Raw genomic sequence first — 22,844 nt, 5'->3', positions numbered from 1 at the left:
TGTTGTGGAGTTACAGCTTCTGAAGTGAATATACTAAAACTTCTTCTATGCATAGTCTTCCTGTTACACATATGGTCTGTATTTTATTCCATGTACCTATGGCAGTACAACTGAGACATGTGGATCACTTGTGCCTAAATATCTCATGAAAATGACTTTTCCCAGTTGTAGGTATTCCCACAATACACCAGAAATTGCTTCATTATTCACTTTGCAATAAAGGAATAAACTGACTGCACAGCTCAACAGTAACAATGTAATAGCTAGTACACATCATCATTATTATTATTACAGAGTGGTACCACTGTAACAAGTATGACTTAAAAGGCCATGCGCAGAATTGGGGTTTTGGTGCTCAGTTCCTATTTGAATTAGAAACGTGGGGTAAAGAGTTTTTGGTCTAGCCCAGACCTGCAGCCATTTGTATAGCTATTGAAACATTTGTTTTACTATAGCTATGCTACAGCAGGTTAAGAAAAGTTTGAATGAAAAACCAGAGCTGGAGTCCATGAAAATTATGTAAACAGATTAATACTTTTTGCAAAGATTTTAATTCAGCTTAAATTGATGCTCAATTAATGGCACCATTTGTATGTGCACCATTCGGATTTTATATGGAAAATGAGGAAGCCTCATTCAGATTTTATGTGCACAAACAGTCATCTTTAAATAACTCCATATTGGAACAAGACTGATACTTCAGATGTGGCCCACCGGTGCAGTGGACCTTATTAAGACAAGTTTTAACCATTTGAAAAACTGTCGCGATGAGTGATAAGCAGAGAAGGGTAAAGACCAGTGGGCAGAGCAGCACACAATGATAGTCAGGAGAGGCACATTGTGAGGTAGTGACAAGGCAGAAGCAGGTCGGTGGAGGGTGTAGGTTACCATCGGTTGAGGCTGGGATGATTTCAGAAGCAGCGGCTGTGTATCCATAGTTTTGTCTGCACACAACACATGGCTGCATAACCAAGTGGATCGTTATTGCAGCCTCTTGTGCCTCGCATTTTCCCTGCCCAATAATTATAATTGTTCCTATTAATCACATTTCCTCCCTCGTATTGTTATTTTCTACACTTACCTTTCCCACAGAAACTTGTGAACCTAATGAATACTCCCTCCCCCTCCTCCCTTATCCCAACATGCAGTTTTTCTTGTACCTCAGGCATTCCCCCCCCCCCCCCCTCACTTTTTAGCACATATTTGCATACATTTTTACATGTCTTTTCCTGTTATCCAGTTCCCCTCATAACCACCTAATGTCTCCATTTGCCTGTTTCTTATGTCATTTCGCATTTCCCCAATGCCATCCCTGGCACAATGGACCCTACTCTATCTTTACTGCACCAGTTCAGAAAAGTATCCCTTTTCCTGGCTGAAACTCAGCCCCACATCCTATTCCTTATATACCCCTAAAACATGGAATCTCTCCTCCCCTCCCCAATGGCCTGACCATAAAAATTCCTTTCTCTGGATCCCAAACCCTCCTTTCACAATGACCTTCACCTTTTCTGGTTCCACCTAATCAACCCCTGGTCATCTTTCAGGAATTCAGTACCTCCAACTTAGCCTTACTAACCTTCCACTGGCCCCTCGAACACCAACTTCTCAGCAGAAGAAATGACACTGCTATACAGCCTCAAAACAAATCCTGACACAATCATCACATCTGCCTTCATCACCTGATACCACTCCGGACCGGAACAGCTGAAATGAACGACATCCTACCCCAGATCTTTCCCACCCCTCCTAAAGTGGTGTCCCCTTGCCCACCCAACCATCACAACATTCTAGTCCATCCCTTTGCCACTCTACTCCCCCTTGCCACAGGTATCATATATGTGTGGAAGACCCATGTGCAACAACTGTCCACTCCACCCACCCAGCACTTCCTACTCAAGTCCTGTCACAGGCTTATCCTATCGCATCAGGGATTTTGCCACCTGTGAAAGCAGCCACGTCATATTCCAGCTCTGCAGCAATCACTGCACAGTTTTTTATACTGAAGGAAGGAAGGAAGGAAGGAAGGAAGGAAGGAAGATTAAAATGTCCGTTTGACATCTAGGTCATTCGAGACAAGCTTAAGCTCGGATTGCGTCAAGGATAGAAATCAGCCATGCCCTTTCAAAGGAACCATCCTTGCCTGGGTGATTTAGGGAAATCATGAAAAACCTAAATCTGGATGGCTGGACGTGGGTTTGAACTGTCGTCATCCTGAACTTTTTATATTGGTATGGATGTCCACCAGGACAAACAGTCACTGCCAAATTGTGACCAAGAGCAAAGTGGGTGGACCATTCTGTGGCACAACATGCAACTGAACATAAAATGTTTGCTATCAATGCCTGTTTCACAACCTGGGATATCTGCATCCTCCCCTCCATTGCCGGCTTTTCTGAACCACACAGATGGCAGCTATCCTAACAACACATTCTCCACTCCCGAAATCATCCCGGCCTCAAACTATGATAACCTACTGCCCCCACATCCTCCACCCCTATGTCATGTCACTTCCTCATGATCTGCCTCCTCTCTCACCTCATTGTGTGCTGCTCTGCTGGTGCACCCACCAGTCTCTCTCTCTCTCTCTCTCTCTCTCTCTCTCTCTCTCTCTCTCTCTCTCTCTCTCTCTCTCTCTCTCTCTCTCTCTCTCTCTCCTCTCCTCTCCTCTCCTCTCCTCTCCTCTCCTCTCCTCTCCTCTCCTCTCCTCTCCTCTCCTCTCCTCTCCTCTCCTCTCCTCTCCTCTCTTCTCTTCTCTTCTCTTCTCTTCTCTTCTCTTCCTCCTTCTCCTTCTACTTCTCTTCTTCCTACATGACCTCCCGACACTACACCTGGTAGCCCTGCCCCCCTGTAGTGCTTGATAATATCTGATTGCACTCAGGAATAATGAAATCCAAAGGTTGAAAACCACTGTTCTACATTGTGACTCACAGAGAATTTATTAGTTCAACATTTTTTTGAATTTACATTCCTTTTCTATGAATGTGAGAACTCCTCATTCATGCATATTGAATCTACATGAACATGCAGAAAACAACTTGCATTAAAATTTGCTACCCCTGTGGTTATATGGTGTTCAGGCAGACAAGTGACATCAATTTCTTTCCAAACACTAACGTCTTCCAAAAAATCAACAGTACATTTACTTTATTTTTACCATGTCAGTATTATGATGAAGCAAGCTGATTTCACCTTTTTCTCTAGTCTTATTAGATGAACAGGGAGTCCATCAATTTAATTTCCTTTAATACTGTCTGGCTGAATACCGAATTCGACCTAGAGTAATGTCTCACCTGATCCCAATAACACGGATCTGCCTTTGTATGTTAGTGGACACTTCCTGTTATGCTTTCCACTAACTAATTCGTTGATTTGTCCTTATCCTTCTGTTTAAGTATAGGTCATTAGAAGTATATCCACATCATCTTATAGCAACTACTGGAACAGCACCAATATAGGATTTTGCATGCATTTCAAGCACCCCCCCCCCCCCCCACGCACACACACACACCAATTTGCCATGTTTACTCACTTTACAGTATAGTTAACCAAGGATTGGTCATGGCTCCACGAAACCCACACTTGTGTGCTCAGTAGCTGCTCCTATGTTGTTCAGATAACCTCTCATATCCCAATATTTTTCATTTTTAGCCAGGCTATTTCCAGTTCCACCAGCTGTATCTTATTTTTACTGATTTCCTTCCACATTTATCCTAAGTTATCTTTTACTGGCCTGGAGTTAACACTTTTTTTCACAAAACTTGTGACTTTGTACACTGCACCTAATTTTTCCTGTAGCTGCTGGACTACACCCCTCACGTGACTGCTTTCTAGCAACAGAACTTTTCTTTTCCTGTTCTGTTTTTTCTCACACTGATCTGTAAGTACGAGACTGACACAGTGAAGTTGACTGAGGCAGAGTATTATACAATAGCAAATGGTGGCCAGGCAAAAAGAAAGAGGAAAAATATTTTGACAGATATTAAATGTACTTATGGAAACAAATACTTGAGGTGAAACAATTAATATAATGATGAAAGAGGAAGTAATTCTAAGACCTAGGAACCAAAGAAAATGATAGGAGGGAGAACAAGGACTTCTGCCGAGAAGACACCAAACAAAATATCACACAAACGTGTGAGAGAGAGGAAGACTAAAGCCCAGAATTTCAGATGACATGAAAAATGGATGAAGTTAGCAGCAAATTAACGAAGAGGAAATTGGAGGGCACCCATTTAGCACCTGTAGTAAAGAAGGTATAATGAGAAGAAAAGACAACAGTATGGTCACGGCAATCAGCTGAACTACTGTAAATCATTTATTTTAAAAAATATTGTGAAATATAGTTCTTCCTGTAGCCCAACCACCTTACTCTGTGTATCTCCAGTAAATCATTTTTGACTTTTCAGATCACACCGACTTACAGAAACTGAGGAGTCGGTGCTGCAAGACGTACCTTGAACGATGGGTAAAGGCCAATCTGCCCAGTCCGAATGGACCGGCCTTTGCTCCAGCCATCCCAGTGGTTACCCGCAACACTGACTGCATCTCCCGGCCTCAGTTCCAGCTCACCTCGGCTGCCGGCTCGAGGCTTATGTGGGATGACAGCAACCTGTTGACACAAGTCGGAGTATCATAATGTGTGTTTCATATCCAAAAATTGACAGATACAGAAGTGAACGTATGCATGTGCATGAGAGAGGGAGAAAGAACTCACTACCAATTGCATATTTTGCTCACCTAACAGCTTCCACAAGTTACAAATGTCTGATTTTTAATGTGTCGTATAACTGTTGACCAAATTTAGAGTGGTGCCATAATCTACTCATTTGGAGGAATAATCTTATGTTAAAAGTTTAACACATTAATACAACTATTACAGTTGGAGATTGTGTGTCTGTCTTGAGGCACCATAACTGACGGTGCAGAAATACATGGACTTTACTGAGATCACTTAGCAACTTCCAACAAACTTTAAACATAATTTCAGACTTTTTCTCACTTAGACCTTAAAGTCAAATACTGAACACATTAACTCAATCGTAATCAGACGTCGTCTAAAGCTGTCTATGCACAAGGGAGTTCTGTTCTTAGACGTTTACTGGTGGTCATAAAAAAATTTAACATCATTATAGATGTTTTGTCAACCATCACAGACCTTTTCCAGACCTGGCAATACAGAATCCAATCAATGAAGTTTGTGAGCTTGCTACCTGTGCCACCTGCATGTCGGGAGGGCGAAAATCTCATCCAGTGAGAGGATAGTATGGAGGAACATACAAGTTCCTGTTAATTCAAGAGTATGACTTGTGCTTTCATAGCCTAAATTTACATTATATTTCAGTCACATTTACACATAAAACAGTTCTGGCACAAGACATTAATTTTATTCCTAATGTTGTGATTTATCTGATTCTACACACACTAAATACACTAACTTGTGTGTGTATCTGTGAGGCATGCATTTCATAGTACCATTATAGACTGTATGGGATTACCTCATTAAACTGATCACTGTATCTAATACATGGTGATTTGTGTATGTCATAATCCATCATTCATCATCTTGGACAGTTTCCAGCCTCCGGTCGGGCCTCTCTGTCTTCACCCTGGTCCAGTCCTCTCCTTTCTTCTGGACGCATTCCTCTACTCCTTTCAGCGATCTGTCTCTTGGTCTTTTTCCTTCCAGTTTCATCTCGTGTATCCTCTTCTCCTCCATTCTCTTAATATGTCCACACCATCTCAGCCTTGACTTCTCTACTTCCTCCTGTAATGGTTCCACCTTCATTAACTCTCTGATCCTCTCATTCTTAACCTGTCTATCTTTGTCACTCCAATACCATTTCTCAAGAATTTCATCTCACTAGCTTGTACTTTGCTTTTCTCTCTTCCTTTCATAATCCAGGTTCCTGTTGCATATGTCAGGATCGGGACATAGTATAACCGGTATATAACCTTTTTACTGATTTGGGGTATATCCTTGCTCCATATCAGGCTTCTGACACTCTTTCAAAATGCTTCTGCTTTTCTCCCCCACTCATTTCTTTCTCTGTCGTTTTTACATCTTCCTGTATCAGGCTTCCGAGGTACTTGAAACTCTCCACTCTCCTCAATCATTCCCCACCAATTGTTGTTCCAGTTGTTCCTCTCCTTTCTTGTTGTGATAATCATCTCACTCTTACTTATACTAAATTTCATCTCATATTCTTGTACTGTTCGTTCCCATACGTCCAGCGGCTCTTGTACTTCCTCCTCCTTGCTACCCCAAATCACCAGTTTATCTGCAAATACCATAGCTTTCGTCTTCCTTTCACCAATTACTTGTGCTACTGTACTCATTGTATCATCCATCACTACAGTGAAGAGCAATGGTGAAAGTTCACTTCCCTGCCTCAAGCCATTCTTCTGTTCAATCCAAGCTGATCTCTCTTCTCCCACTTTCACACAGCTCACACTTCCATGGTACATTTTCCTTATCCTAAAAATAATCTGTTTTGCTACTCCTCTGTTCTCGAGGGCTTTCCACACTTTGCTCCTTCATACGCTTTTTCAGTGTCCAGGAAGGTCATTAGTAGATCTACTCCATATTCATAGTGCTGTTCCTGCAGTGGTCTTACAGCAAAAATTTGGACCTTCCTGTTCTGAAGCCATGTTGCTCTTCTCTCATTCTTCCTTCTAATATTGCCCAAATTTGTGCTTCCAAAACTGTCTCCAAAATCTTTGCACAATGACTCATCAATGTTATCCTCCGATAGTTCTTGCACTCTTTTCTATTCCCCTTCTTAAAGACCGGGACAATTATTCCCTTCTTCCAGTCTTCTGGGATCATCATCTGTCTCCACACAATTTTCATTACTCAATATAGCCACTGTATCCCCAACTCTGGTGCTGCTCTCACCATCTCTACACTTACCACTATATGGGAAGTCAAATATGAGAAAAAGGCTACATTTTACTTGACAATGAAATAATGGTTTAATGTGGCTATATTAACTAATATTTTCCTATAAACTTTTTAATGCCAGCATCAACCTTTACACATAAAATGTAAAGATAATATGATCAGCACATTATCTTTGTACTGTGTTTATTAGTATTTAAGGACTGATTATATAAACCAGTTGATCTTCAATTATGCAAGTGAACTCAGATCCAGCTATAAAGACAGAATCCCCTGTACAGACATTAATCACAGATTGTTTTACTGTGAAGTGGGACCAATTTCAACAAAAAAAAAAAAAAAAAAGTCTACAGTCAACAGCTCATAATCTAGAGACACTATAAAATAATGGATTTCAGTTTGCACAGATCACACTTTAAAAGAAGTGAACAAAGGAAAAGTTGTCATCAGAACACTGCTGCAGTTCAAAATAATTTTTTTGATCTGTAAGGTTTGGTTAAGAAGATTATTAGGAATGTAAGTAATGAGTGCAGATAATAATTCTAGTACACAACTCTTAATTAATGTGGATGTGTTTTAATGCACTCGATACACACTTTGTGGTCAGTAAGAAACGATTTGTGTTAAATAAAAGGTATTCTTAGGATGCAGGCTATAAAATGAAAGTAATAGCACATGCAGAACAAAATGGAAACATAGCAGCATTTTGACCCTCCACCAATAGAAAAACCCATTCGTGATTGGCGAGGTAGTAAAGAGGAACTGAAAAAAATGATGAAGATTAAATGTGCAAACAGAGGATTTAATGCTAAATGGTGAAAACTAGATGATAATTTTTAAGGTCAGTTTGGTTTTGTAAACTAAGAGTTTTTCTCAGTCTAGTTATGCAATCCACTAACATTAATGGTAAAAAAGTGTATTTTCTTTTTAATTGCTTAAAAATTGAGGTATGTCTTATAGTCCATAGTGTCTTCTAGTCTGTAAAATACCATACGCAGCTGGTATCTCGTACACAAAGTCACATTTTAAACTCGTTCTCACAAATGAACATCATATTACGCATAGTGATAGAAGGAGAAACAATTACTGTCAGAACTGTGGACTATATAGACTGCAGCTCACTGTTCTGTGATGTGATGTGGGACCCCGATGGATGCTGTCACACAACTATGAGATCGACAGGTCGAAAAGGCCATACTCGAAGCCTCATAGTAGGATCTCGGTGGCCTAGCACTAACAGCTACAATTCATGAAATGAGCCTATTTATAGTGGGATAAGGATTCCCACTGTCTTAGTGGGAAATGGCTTGAACATTGTGGACTGTCAGCACGGCCACAGTACTGTTGCATTTTTTCTTGACATGACAGCAGAAAGTTGTGCAGACATGGTGTGTCCGACGACAAAACTGGACATGGGAGTGACAGCTCATCATCTTTTCGGACGAGTCCCAGCTCCATGCACTGTGTCGTGATGGACGTGCCAGTATATAACAAATTTCACTACATTGCATCCGTCACTGTCACTTAAACTCGGCACCAGGTGTGACAATACAGAATGCCAATGAGCACACACCACTGTCACCTCCAGTCCACACAGCCGATAATTTGGATGGCAGTGGTCACATTTCTGTGAAGGCCAGTAGCTGGGCACACATCTGAGATCTCTATGAAGTCCTCCTGTCAAGAGGGGACAAATTGAGACTGCATGTCATCAGTTGTGTCGCATTCTATTTCAATACAGAAGGTGTTCGGCTCTCACCCAGCACGGCATGGCATGGCCTCTGTACCTCTCACCTGCTGAAAACACCCGGTCGCCAGACACTCCAGCACAGGGCTGAAGCAGGAGGGAGTGACATACTTGTACCTTTCATCTGAGCTCAGCTCCACCTGATGAGTGGCCAGGTTAGAGCTGTTGTCAGTGCCAGAGATGGCAGCTCCACGTACTCAATTTTGCACCCTGTGTATCCTCCAAATTACCTAGAATGATCATCATGTATTCTTCATACTATACTGTATACTTACAACTAAAATTTAGTTACCTGCTGTCCTTCCTGGTAGTGCAATTTTAACAGTCAGAAATGTATTTATTAATAATCCATCCACCTTACGTTACACTTCATCTCTGTTTTCTTTTACCTTGTGGAAACTAGCACAGAATTTACTCAGTTCATCTTCCACACACTCATCTGTCTATTTTTGCTACCCACCTCCAGTTTGTCCCCTGATCAGTTTCTTTTGCTTCCGTGTCTCCCTACTAACCCCCAGCATGCACTTCCCACCATTGAGTATAGCCCCCGTTAAAGTCTGCATCTCACTGCTGTTAATAAAAATGGACTGCAGATTTTCTGAGTGAGACACACTGAAACTTCATTTTCAAAACTAATTTAGTTTACTAAAATCACTCCAGGTTAATGTTAGGCTTATTTTTATTTCTTTTGATATAAATCCTCTCATAGTTATCAATAGTAAATTATATTAGCAACTATTTTCCTAATTCTTATAGATTGACAAGGAAATGTCTGGGACCAATTCCAATGAAGGAACAAATATTTTCAAATAATGAAGCTGCAATCAGTCTCGAACCCCACGAAAAACAGGTCTCATAAAACAGAACTACCTTTTTTCTTTTCCTTCCCACATCCCTCTCGAATGGTCAGTGGCTAGTACTCATTTCTATCGGAAAATGTCTGAAGAGTATCACATTAATTTACCATTATTTACAGTTGTGAAGACCAGAGCCTATTGTGTATGAATGAAAAGAGAAGCAAGGAACATAACAAAATTCCAGAACAACCTGTGGGTGTTATGTCCAACTTCGTTAGTGTTATCAAATAGTACCTGTTCTTTTCCATGGGTAATTCAGAGGTTGGGAACCAATGGTCTAGAGTTTGATCCCTGATCACTGCCATACCCTTTCTTCTTCCACCTCTGGTACAATTTGTTAATGTAAAAAATGCCAAGCTACACCATGATTTGGAGGCCATATTAAACTATAGGTTCCTGTACATCTAGATGGGTAAGTCAGTTTCAAAAGCCAGAAGAATGGAAGGACATACCACCTCCAAAAGGGCCATGCCCAGTAAATGATGTGGTATTCAAAACAACCTCCAGATTAATGAAGGCTGAACTCATGCAGATGTATACTTCTGCTGCTCTGTGACAATAGTTTATTTTGCCTTGGATTACGATGACTTTAAAACCTGTAAACTTTCGTTCACACAGAAATCTGCCTACGTCCATGACCAATAATCTGTAATATGTTTTTTTTATAACAACAAAAACAAACAATTATTGATAACATTATTTAATTGGATAGGTAAAAAAATCTACTCACCGAGCAGCGGCAGAACCATAAAAGGCTGTTGTGATAGACAAGCTTTCAGAGCCAGTGGCTCCTCCTTCAGGCGGAAGGGTTGAAGGGGAAGGAAAAGGGCTGGAAAGGTCTAGGCAAAGGGGTAGATTTTGGGAAAGTCACCCATAACCGCAGGTCAGGGGAGACTTACCGTACGGGATGAGAAGGAAACACTGATTGTTGGGGATTGTATTGGACGATATTTGAAAACCTGAGAGCTTAAAGGTGGAAACACAGTAATATGCAAGACAGTGAGAAGCTAAGTGAATTGTACGTAACAGAGGTGGTGGTGGTTGATGGTGTGGCTGTTTAGGGAGCTGCAGAGGGACAGGAAGGGAAACACCACCGTTAAGCTAGTTTATGAGAAGGTGGGATAGCTTTTTGAGGTGAAGTCTGGCATGTGGCTTGGCGGATGATACCATCCAAGGAAACATGAGGGGCAGATAACTGCAGGATTTTGTAGAAGGAGAGAAGTCTGGTAGAATGGGAATTTGCTGATGAGGCATATAGGTCACAGATTAGCCAGGTAGGAGCAAGAGAGTGCTGTATTTGAAACTGTAAAAGAGCAAATTTGACATTTTTTCCTTTCCACCATCCACTTTTCTTGTTTATACATAATTCTTTCACGTTTTTGTGCATTTGTTTTTCGGCAAATCACTCTGATCGACTTTTATTGCGTTCTCCTTTGTCACTTTCATTGCCAAGCTTGGTAGTTTACATTTTCTCCTATGACTTTCACTTTTTGTTTACCCAGTTTCTAAAATTTAGTCTGTTTTTCAAGGCTTTCCCAATCGATTTTTTTGTATCAACATAGAGTGCCCATTCATTACCTCTTATTAATGATTTCTGTACAGATTTTTTTCTAATTTTTCCATCTTTTTTCATTGCTTTTCTTCCATTTTCCTATCTTTTCCACCCTCTGCTTATTTATTTTTTTGCCACTCCCACAATTTTTAACTGTCCTCGCTTCCCATGATGAATCCCATCTCATATTACATCCATTCCTTTCAAAAACATGTCTTAGTTTTGATAAAGCAAAGGTCCCATATTCTGTTTCTTGAAACCTGCTTGTCTCTCGGAGTTACTTCAAAAGGCCTAACATTGAATGTCCCTGGTTCTGGCGGCAATCCTACCCTATACCAGGCTCTTTTATAGTTTCAAATACAGCAATCTCTTCCTCTTACCCGGCTAATCTGTGACCTATAGGACTCATCAGCAAATTTCTACTTTACCAGACTTCTCTCCCCCTACAAAATCCTGATGTTATCTGCCCCTCATGTTTCCTTCTCATAAACTACCTCAACAGTAGTGCTTCCCTTCATGTCGCTCTGCAACCACCCGAATATCCACACCATCAATCACCACTCCTCTCCTACAAACCGAGCTTGGCCAATATCCTTAACATCCCACAGCCTTCACCACTGCCTCCTAGACCAAGAATAACCCATAATACCAAGAACCAATCACAACAGTATAGTGTCCTTAACCTCTCATCCAAAGCAGTCTCCCCTCTTGAATTATCCGTGTCATCTAAGGGCCTCAGCTTCAGCCCTAAACCTGTATTTGATCATGCTGCTTTGGTAAAGGACCTCCTTTACTTCACACGTAATATCCATAGGAAATATCACTTTGCAACTCAACCCCAAAACCTTTCCAACAGCAAACCCTGGCTTGAACAGTTCAGACTACAATCCCAACTTGATTCACCACCACTACCTCAAAATCATCCCATACAGGGCTTTCAAGAATTCCTCAGGTCCATACAGCATGACCCTAACCTGTCCTCTGCAGAACTCCAGGCTCTAGGTTCCCTAAAATCTGATGACTCCATCAAATCCTCCCAGCAGACAAAGGATCTACCACTGTAGTACTTGACCGAAAGGAGTATATTAGTGAAGGTCGATGCTTCAAAGCATCCATCGAACATATATCTGCCTTAGTTCATCAACACCTGCAGCCCATAGTACAAAAACTCCCCTCCTACACCAAAGATACCAACCATTTCCTAGATTGTCTGAAATCTGTGCCCATCTCACTCCCACCACACACCTTGTTGTCACCATTGATGCCACCTCCCTCTATACCAACATCCCACATGTACATGGTCTCCCTGCTGCTGAACATTTCCTCAGTCAGTGCCCAATTGATTCCAAACCTATGACATCCTTCCTACACATCTTAATCAACTTCATACTTGCCAACAATTCCTTCAGCTTTGACGGGTAGACATACAAACAGATCTGGGGTATGGCTATAGGAACCAGGATGGCTCCTTCCTATGCCAGCTTTTTCATTGGTTGCCTGGAAGGGGGCTTTCCTGGAATCCATGGTTTAGATACATTGATGACATTTTTACCATATGGACTCATGGTGAGGCTAATCTGCTAAAATTCCTGAAATGTCTGAATAACTTCTCCCAGTTAAATTTCACATTGTCCTATTCCGAATCCCATGCCACTTTCCTCGATGTTGATCTCTTCCTCACCGAAGGCCAGCTACACACATCTGTCCACATTAAACCTACCAGCAGACAACAGTACTTACATTTTGATAGTTGCTAAGGCAAACATGTTTGTTTCAAAGCAGACTCTTTACAGCAATATGCCACCATTTTCACATCAGCCTTCACTGCACGTAATTACCCCACCAGCCTAGTTAAAGAGCAGATTTCCCAGGCCATCACATCCAATCCTGGTACTGCTGATCCCTCCACAAAACAGCTTCAGAGCACACCATTGGTGACTCAGTATTATCCTAGTCTGGAATGTGTTAATCAGCTACTTCAACAGGGCCATGACTTCCTAAAATAAGGCCTTGAAATGAGATCCATTCTGTCTGAAATTTTGCCCACCACACCTAGAATAGTAGAACATCGCCCTCCAAATCTCCGCAATATTCTTGTCAGACCCTCTACTACTTCTGCATCCGTCTCCCTACCCTATGGCTCCTAGCCCTGTGACTGTCCCCGCTGCAAGACTTGCCCTACGCACCCTCCTACCACCACCTATAACAGCCCTGTAACTGGCAAAACATATACTATCAAAGGGAGCACCACCTGCGAAGCAACACGTCATACACCAGCTATTTTGTAAACACTGTTCAGCCTTCTATACCACCAAATTATCAATTAGGATTAATGGACATAGGCAAAGGGTATATACTGGCAACTTGCAATATCCTGTTGCACAGCATGCTCTACGACATGATATTCGTGACCTCGGTGCCTGTTTCACCACACGTTCCATCTGGATTCTTCCCCCAGACACCAGTTTCTCAGAACTCCACCAGTGTGAACTCGCACTACAACATGTCATTGGCTCTCGCCACCCACCTGGCCTTAATTTATGTTAATTTCTTCCGTCTCAGCTTTCCTTCACTGCAACTACTCTTTCCTGCACTCCGGTCTAGTGTTTTTACATCTTTCATTGTCTCTCCCATCTATTTTTCACCGCCACCTCCCACCGCTGTTATGTACAAGGCACTTAGCTTTTCACTCTTAGTAGTAATCTTTGTCGTGCATATTACTGTGTCTTCCACCTTGAAGCTCCCAGGTTTTCAAATCTCGTCCAATACAGTCCCCAACAATCAGTGTTTACATCTCACCCCATATGGTAAGTCTCCCCCGACCTGCATTTCTGGGCGAGTTTCACAAAATCTACCCCTTTTCCTAGACCTTTCTAGTCCTTTTCCTTCACCCTTCTTCCTTCCCCTTCAACCCTTCCGCCTGAAGGAGGAGCCACTGGCTCCAAAAGCTTGCCTATCGCAACAGCCTTTTATGTGTGTTCTGCCGCTGCTTAGTGAGTAGACTGTTTATCTATCCAATTAAAAAGTAATATGTGTTTTGCATCATTCTCAGCGAACTGCTGAAAGCCCAATTCGGTGTGATGCCAAGTTTGGTAACTCTTCATGTTTGAAGTCAAGTGGCCAGCACCTTGTAGATGTTATCTATCAACTGCCGAATGATGTATTCCCTGTGGTGTCTGTCATTTTGAAATCATGATGCCTGAATATGCTACATGCTGCTTTCTTTCCATCTGGGCCACTGGGGTGAACAGCATCTGTATTGGAGAGAGAATTAGATTGTTCTTTTGTTTACTTTACAGATAGCCAACTATCTGAAGCCAACAATGATTTCCAATGAGCCCACCATGCATTCTGTAAAAGACAAAACCAAATATAGAAGTTAAACGATAAAAAATTTAAACTGGGTTTCGCATAATAAAAATATTGTGCAAGAATTACAACTATAGAGAGACAACATCTGCTGAAACAAACCAAAAGAAACCAATCACTGACTCCAGTGTGCATATTACTATTAACATTTGGATTTTAAGCTATAGGATACTGGTTCAAGACACTTTCCAGCAATACACACCATTTATCTTCAGTTGAAGCATGATAATTGTGATGCAGTCCTCTAGCAAATTTAGATCAACACTGAACCTCATTCTGATCCGAGTTTGGTGTTATATATGCAACTGTTTATGATGTAGGTTCATTTTCGAAACTAAGGTCAAAACTGTTATCCAGTAATCAAGTTTATGCAATCTGCTGTAAATATTTTACAAGATAATGTGGACAAACGCCAGAAGGATTTTGGTGATAATAACCTAAGCAATGTTTCGTTCTCAAATTTATCTATTGTTTTACTTCTCTTCTGATCAACATCTAATGAATAATGTAGCAGCTGTTGTTCTCTGTAGGATATTCTTGGCAGCTGAAGAGAGGGGTGGGGGAGAGCTATACTTTTCAGGGAGTACCAGTGTAAGTAGACTTGTTGCAAGAACATTAAATGTAGTTCTAACCTGTGTGTGCTGGTTCTGGCCCCCATAGTAATATATGTCGTCCAGTGATTTAAAGCGGTCCGATGCATCCGCATGCAAAGTCTGCATCAACTCATAGGCTACCCGGCACACCTGCGGAAAAAAAAAAAAAAAAAAAAAAATGTAGTACAGTGTAATTACATCTCTGATAAGACACCCACTAAATGGGTGCACATACTACTGTTATTTTAGAATTGTGCATTGAAACAATTAATATCCACCACCTTTGAGCAGCAGAAATAATTCCTGAAGAATGAAGGGAGCAATTATATGTCCCATCTTCAAGACTGGTGATGCTACCTAAGTATCGAACCACCGAGGAATTTCACTTATTGAAATTGGATACTAAGTCTTTACAACTTTGCTGCTAAACCAAATGAAACTGCTGGCTGAAGGAATTGTAGGCACATATCAATGTGGGTTCATCCTCGGACAGTCTGCTATTGAGCACATATTTACTTTGAGGCAGCTGACAGAAAAATTCTACGAGTTCAATCAGGAACTACACCTCATCTTTCCCCATCAATTTTCGGCAAGCTTATGACAGCATTGACTGTGTCACATTATGGGAAACGTTAGAGGAACTTGGCATCCCATCGAAATACATCCATCTAATTGCAGCCTGCTACTCCCAGTCAACTTCTAAAGTACAGTGTGGGAAAATGGATTGAGACAAGGAGGTCCATTGGCGCCAATATTATTCAACTGGGCCTTGGAAAAAAGTAAGTCATGACACTTGCCGAACCAGAGAAATGGAGATGGTGGGAACAGACACAATTCTGGCATTTGCTGACGATGTTGTGGTCCTTGGTGACACTCTAGAACAAATGTGTGCTGATACTTCCAGATTCATCCAAAATGCAAAGGAAATTGGGCTGGAGGTGAATGAGGACAAAACTAAATATCTTTGAGTACCACGTCGTTGGGTTCTCCCTCCCTCCATACCTTCGAACGAGTTGAAGAGTTCAAGTACCTGGGCTTGATATTAATCAACGTGAAGTGACGAAAGAAGTACATCGACGCATAACAAGTGCTAATCACATGTTCTTAAGTCTGAACAATCTTTTTAAATCTCGTCTGATATCTCAGAAGAACAAAATACATCTGTACACGACACTGGTATAGGCCAGTACTTTAATAGGGTTGTGAAACTTGGGCGACATCAGTAATGACAGAAGATTCAATTTGTGCGTTTGAAACAAATGTACTTCGGAAAGATCTAGGGACCCGTCTACAATAACATGGAAGGTAAATGGGAAAGAAGAAGGAAAGAAGACCTGTACCAGAGGTTTGGACAGCCACACATTGGACGAATATTGGGACAGAGGCGATTACAATGGTTTGGCCACATCTTACATGCGGAATGTCCTCCACTCTCAACCCACAGGAAAACTCCCAAGGGGACACCCAAGAACGCGATGGAAGGATCGAGTGATGATGATCCTTCAAGAAGTGGAAACAGAAACTGAAAAATATGGAGTGCCATCTGCAGCAAATACCTGGACCTCCCTTGTGATTGAAAGACATGTCTTTTATTGGGGTTTTTGTGTTTGTAATGTTCCCCTACCCCCTATTGTTGTTCTGTGCTGTAGGCCTCAAAGACCTGTCAATGCAATAAATGATTATTATTATTATTATTATTACTTTACTCTATATATAACTGGAAAGCTATAGAGTCAACATTGGTAACATGGGAAAACTAGCACAATCTAACATTAACTTGGAGGGGGGAGAGGGGAAGGGCCTCACTTGTTTCCATATTTCTCTCTAGAACATAAACATAATTACAAAAACCTGCATTCCAGAAGCATAGTTGCCTTGTCAAAGTGGCAAGCTACACTTGAAAGTGCAGCCAGTTCCCAGGAGGGGGCTGAAATGTGTCGAATCCAAAGATTTTTCGAGGAATGACCTGGTGCCAAAATCCAAGAACTTTTATCTTCATTGACAATGGCTGTGAAGGCCGACATTCTTATAAGTTACACTTACTTCCTAAGATCACAGTGCTTAATTACAATTCATCACTTCTTGGAATGTAAACAATATCACAGTTTTAATCTCCTCTGTGTTGTCCCCAACAAGTTGAACTAATCTACAGCTCTCTTCTGGTGAAGATGACCAAAATCTGAGTAATTTTGGGTAACTTTGAAACTTCATCACTATTTTTGTTTGAATTCTATCATAAAGGTTCACAATGACAACTTTGTATGGGAAAAAAAGAATTCTGCAGATTCAAAAAATGTGTGTACGGCATTTTTAGCCAGAAGAGCTCTACTGGGGTTCTCAGCTGCCTGGAATTGAACAGAATATTTTATTTGCCTTTCAGTATTTTTCATACAGTTGGCTTCATCAAAGTTTACAGTGTAGTTAAGATCTGCACAATAATCAATTCTCACAGAATTCAACTAGCTTGTGTAAGAACTAAAAGATTTTCTTTATTACTTAGGAAAAACATATAATATAATATGATATTGCAGTGCCTGTACTGTTAAGAACAGGGCAATATTCCTTCGAACATGCATGCATGTCCAAAGGAACAGGCACTACAGCCATTACAAAATACATTAAATGCATTCATAGTTGCAAATATGAATAACCTTCAGATGTATAAGAGCATATAGACGATGAAAATTTGAGCCAGAAATTTATGGGAATGGTCACCTTAAGTGCTTTGGCTATCGATGCATGACCCATGTTCAGACCTAAACTACGTCATCATTCCTGTACCAGAATTACATAATGTGTGTACGAGTACAGGCTGTGATGCAAGAACAGTGACATATAGAAGTTCAGGTCTGGGTATGGGTCATGCATGCACAACCGAAGTAGTTAATGCTACTGCTCATGTAAGGAAGGAAATCCGGGTTTGACTCCTGGTCCAGCACAGACTTTCATTGTTGTCATTCCCTCATACAGCTGATGGTTGTTCATATTTGCAACTGCAAATACATTTCATGTATATATTATAATGATTAACAACACTGTAGAAAAGATAGATTGTTACTTACAGTAAAGATAACAAGTGAAGTTGCAGGCAGGCACAGTTAAGACATTTGCTCATAAACTTTCGGCGACAGACTTTATTGCAAAAAAGATAAATACACTCACCATTCATTCACGCACACATGACTGCCAACTCTGGCAGCTCGAGCCACAATATTATAATGATTAATGGGCTGGGAGTTCTTAGGTTGAAGAGAATTCACTGTGTTTTAGCCAAGTTTGTAACACACTCTTAAATTTATTTAGCGGGACTGTGTGGGCTGAGAATGGTAATGTACTGAACATTTTATGCTCAAGTATTTATAGTTATTCTTGAGGGTGTATTTGTTTTGTCATTTGAACTACAAAAAATGCCCTTTTTTTCAGCAAATGTGTTTCACTTTACTGAGGAAAGGCATAATCAGTGGTCTGTAATCAAATTATTTGCATTTAGATTGAAATACAGTTTGTTAACACTATGTTGGTTTTTACTTATGGTGATTTCAGGCCTACATACGGAAATGCTCTCTGCTAGCATGTCGTTGATGTTTTTCTTCTTTGGACACTGATAGTTGTAGCCTAATTTTTAGTTTATATGCATTTTTATGTTTTACACAGCACACTTTTTTGTACACCACTCTTTTCTGTTTGTTTTTATGCTTCTAAGTATGTATTGTGTTTTGCAGTGTTGTGAACATTCCATTGCCACTGGTTTGTCTTTGACCTGTACTCTCTTTTTTTGTGGGAGAGGGAGAAGCCATGATGATGAATGGACGTAAGTGTATAGTAGTGCGAGATGGAGGAGAAGGCGAGGCGCAAGAAGTAACATGAAACTGGGAGTATGGTTTCCAATATTTATGTCGTCATTGAGCAACTGTTTATGTTTTTATTAATGCTTTGTGTATCTCTCTTTCAAGAATGATTTGTACTGTATTTAAATGCTCTGGCACATTCTTTATATCTTCTGTTGAATGCCCTGCCAGTCATTCCAATATATGTCTTTTAACAATCTGTCTGGTTTTGATTTAGGTTTTGGGATGTGCTTTTGTACTGAGTTGTTTGTTTTGTGAGATTCTACAGAACACCCTGGGTGGTGGTGATCCTACTAAACATCTGATTGTGTTATTCTGTCATCTGAAAATACATTCAGCTCCTAGGGAATTTACCCAGAGCAGTATTCTATAGTGCAGATGGGAATGGAAGAAATCAAAAAATGATTGGAGTAACAAATGTTTACTCACAGTATTCCTTAATTTATACAATAAAAAAAGTACATGAGCAAGTTTGCTGCACAGAGAATTAGTGTCTTCTTTCCAAGAAAGTTTTTGGTCTATGAACAGTCTAACTACTTTTACTTTTTTATTTTAATTTTTAGTTACCTTTCGATTAAAAAGTATGAGATATGTCCACAAAGTAAGTTACGTTTGGTTACACAAAACAAACGTGTACAGATACAGAAAAAAAAATTTATTGTACAAAAATCTATAACTGTTAAACTACTTTTCTACATAGCTTCTGAAATTTCGTAGGCACTTATCATAGTGTGGCCCAAGTTTTTGTATGCCTTCTTCATAGAAGGTTGCCACCTGTGTATTCAGCCATGTGGTAACATGTTCTATCAGCTCGTGATCATCGTTGAAGTGTTGACCACCAAGGACAGATTTTAGGTGTAAGAAGAGATGAAAGTAGCTAGGGGCAAGGTCCGAGCTGTACTGAAGATGATCAAATGTATCCCAGTGAAATTCCTGTAAGAGTTGTTTGGTCACATCCGCCATGTGAGTTCGTGCATTATCGTGGAAAAAACAACACCTTTTGACAGTAATCCTTGGCGCTTGTTCTGTATAGCGTGGCGCAATTTCTTAATGATCTCGCAGTAACCATGACAACCAATTGTTTGGCCTCGTGGTAAGAAATCAATCAGCAAAATGCCTTTTCTGTCCCAAAAAATGGTGCACATGACTTTTCGAGGTGTCAAGATTTGCTTAGGCTCAACCTTCGTTGGGGATGAAGTGTGCCTCCATCCCATTAATTGCCGTTTTGTTTCAGGGGTGTCATACGATGTCCAAGTTTCATCCCCCATCATTATCCAAGAAAGAAAACCATCGCCTTCTTCAATGTAGTGTGTCAAAAACTGAAGTGCACTGCCCATCCGTTGTTTTTTGTGTTGTTCTGGGTACCCAAAGTGATCAAAGTTTTCGAAATTTCAGTTTTTCAGTACCAATTTCATGAATTAGTGATCACGAGATTTGTGGAACTTCCACAGCAAGGGCACTAACTGTAAACTTACGATTGTGCTTAATCTGCTCTTCAATTGTGTGAACCTGTTCATCAGTAACCACAGATAGATGTCCACTTTGTTCTTCATTTGATCACATCCTTCATTGAACAGTCTGACCCATCTTCTAAGCACTCAATCACTCGTACCATTTTGTCCGTAAACCTCGCAGATTTGCCAATGAATTTCATTTGCTTTAACTTTCTTTGCATTTAGAAAACGGATCACAGATCTGATTTCACACGTGGCAGCATTTTCAATTACGACTGAAATTATAAAAAAGCACTACAAAGCAGATGTCGGCGGCAGCAGTCTGAAAATGGTGTACATGTCTTCTCCTTGAGTCAGAGTAACTGCCGCGCATGCTTGGAACTGCAATCTTAACGCTGCCACAGATAGAAATATAAACAGAACTTACTTTGTGGACAACCCTCATATTTCTTCTGTTTTTGTTTGGTTTATGCACAACTGATTGGCCTGACACCAATGATTGGTCGTCTGCATCATTTCTCTATTGTTAGCTAGTACACTTTGTAAATTCTAACCTGTGATCATTAGTGTTATGTCATCAGCATATAGTAATTTCTTACATGGTATATAATTCAGAACATCATTAATGTAGATAATAAACAGGAAAGGCCCAGGGAAAGGCCCTTCGGGTATTATTCTTTTTACTGGGAGTATTATCTTCTATGCCATAAAATTCTAACTGCGACACTTTGGTTAAATCAATAAGTGTACCAGACATAGCCTCTTCTCATACCCTTCCTATTCACCAAAACGTCAATTGTTTGTACAGTTGAGACTTGAACCGAAACTGTTGTTCATTTAAAATTTTTGTCCTTCCAAAGCAGTTGTACATTTGTTTATGCATACAGTTTTTTTTTTATCATCTTGGATGTTAATAGTACTCCTGCAGTGGGTCTATAGTTATTTGGGAGGTTTTGCCATCCTTTTTATGCACAGGTAATCCAACTGTGAGCATATGATGTTACAGGAAAATTCCTTTTCTAGAACTCTGTTAGACAGTGAGAGGTGGCATTTTTTATTTTCTTTGCTATATACTTTATGACGAAATAATTCTTCTTCATCATCATCATTTCACGTATTAGGCAAACTGCCTGTTACGGTACCCATCTCTTCTACATCTACATCTACACACATACTCCGCAATCCACCATACGGTGCGTGGCGGAGGGTACCTCGTACCACAACTAGCATCTTCTCTCCCTGTTCCACTCTGAAACAGAACGAGGGAAAAATGCCTGCCTATATGCCTCCGTACGAGCCCTAATCTCTCTTATCTTATCTTTGTGATCTTTCCGCGAAATGTAAGCTGGCGGCAGTAAAATTATACTGCAGTCAGCCTCAAATGCTGGTTCTCGAAATTTTCTCACAAGGGAACCTCCCCATCGCGCCCCTCTCAGACCCAGCTACAAGTTGTCACAGTGGATAGGCCTTGACAAACTTGCGTGGTCTTCCTTCATTTCTTCTTCCAAAACATTTATAATTTAGAGCCTTTACTGGGAATCTTTCCTCACCCATCCGGTCTGCATGTTCCTTCCATTTTCTCGTATTTTCCTTTTATTTTCTCATTTGCGTTATATATTCCTAATGTTTCCTTATATCTTCATTTCTTATTTGATCTTCCCTTGTACATCCTTCCACTTCTCTTAGAAATCTCATGTCTTGAGCCTGTTTTCTACTTTCTTGGTGTCTTGTTGTTGCACCCATGCCTCACTTCCATAAATGAGGGTTTATACTGCTGTTGTTTTATAAAACTTCAGATTGGTTTCTTTCTTGGCTTTATTCTACAAACTTTTTACTATGTTCCACATATGGAAGTAAATTTATTTCATTTTTGGTCCACATTACGGTTGTATTCGTAAGTGGTGTTGCATCCTAGATATTTAAAATGCTTTACTTGCTTCAAGATCTTATTATTCAAGACTCTTTTTGATCTTTCTGGTTGTCCTCCCTGAAACGCCATCATTTTGTTTTATCTGCCGACAATGTTGGGTTGTAATTTGAGGCTATCTCCTGCAACTTATAGACTCACATTTGAAGGTCATCTTCATTCTCTGTAACAAGAGGTAGATGCATACAAAATTACATTTAGTCTAGTGTTACGATCTTAGGGGAGGGTGAGGGCAAGTCTGTGAATCATGGCTGAGCAAGGTTATCCATCTCACCTCATGTCTGTATTCCTCCAGCATTCTTGTCGGACTCCTTTGTTTGTGTTCATTGGCTTTGCTGTTATATTTCCCATATCTATAACAATTTTGGTGTTTGTGATTAGACTCTTAATAGCATTTGTGAGGTGAGGTGAGGTGGGTAACCTTGTCAACCCATGATGTTCCACAGCATTTCTCTATTCACATTATCAAAAGCTTTCTCAAAATCCACAAAAACAAGAAGCTTTTCCCTGTTGAACTCTCATGTCTTTTCTATAACTTGTTGCAGTATAAAAACCTTATCATCTTCTTCAGATATTAACTTTTCCATGATTTTTTA

General features: G+C 40.4%; 1 protein-coding gene across 1 annotated transcript in view; it reads right to left on the bottom strand.

Moving 5' to 3' along the window:
* Positions 1-22,844, bottom strand: part of LOC124550846 (alpha-(1,6)-fucosyltransferase) — a 315,823-nt gene that overhangs the window by 5,770 nt on the left and 287,209 nt on the right. The window contains exons 13-14 of the mRNA XM_047125574.1: positions 15,059-15,169; positions 4,457-4,612 (exon numbers count right to left, since the gene is read on the bottom strand). Coding sequence (XP_046981530.1) covers positions 4,457-4,612; positions 15,059-15,169 — 267 coding nt within the window. The remainder of the gene's footprint in view (positions 1-4,456; positions 4,613-15,058; positions 15,170-22,844) is intronic.

Source organism: Schistocerca americana, chromosome 9 (genome assembly GCF_021461395.2).
Source record: "Schistocerca americana isolate TAMUIC-IGC-003095 chromosome 9, iqSchAmer2.1, whole genome shotgun sequence".
Lineage (NCBI taxonomy): Eukaryota > Metazoa > Arthropoda > Insecta > Orthoptera > Acrididae > Schistocerca > Schistocerca americana.
Note: the sequence above shows the minus strand (reverse complement) of the source record. Positions and strands in the feature narration are given on the sequence as shown.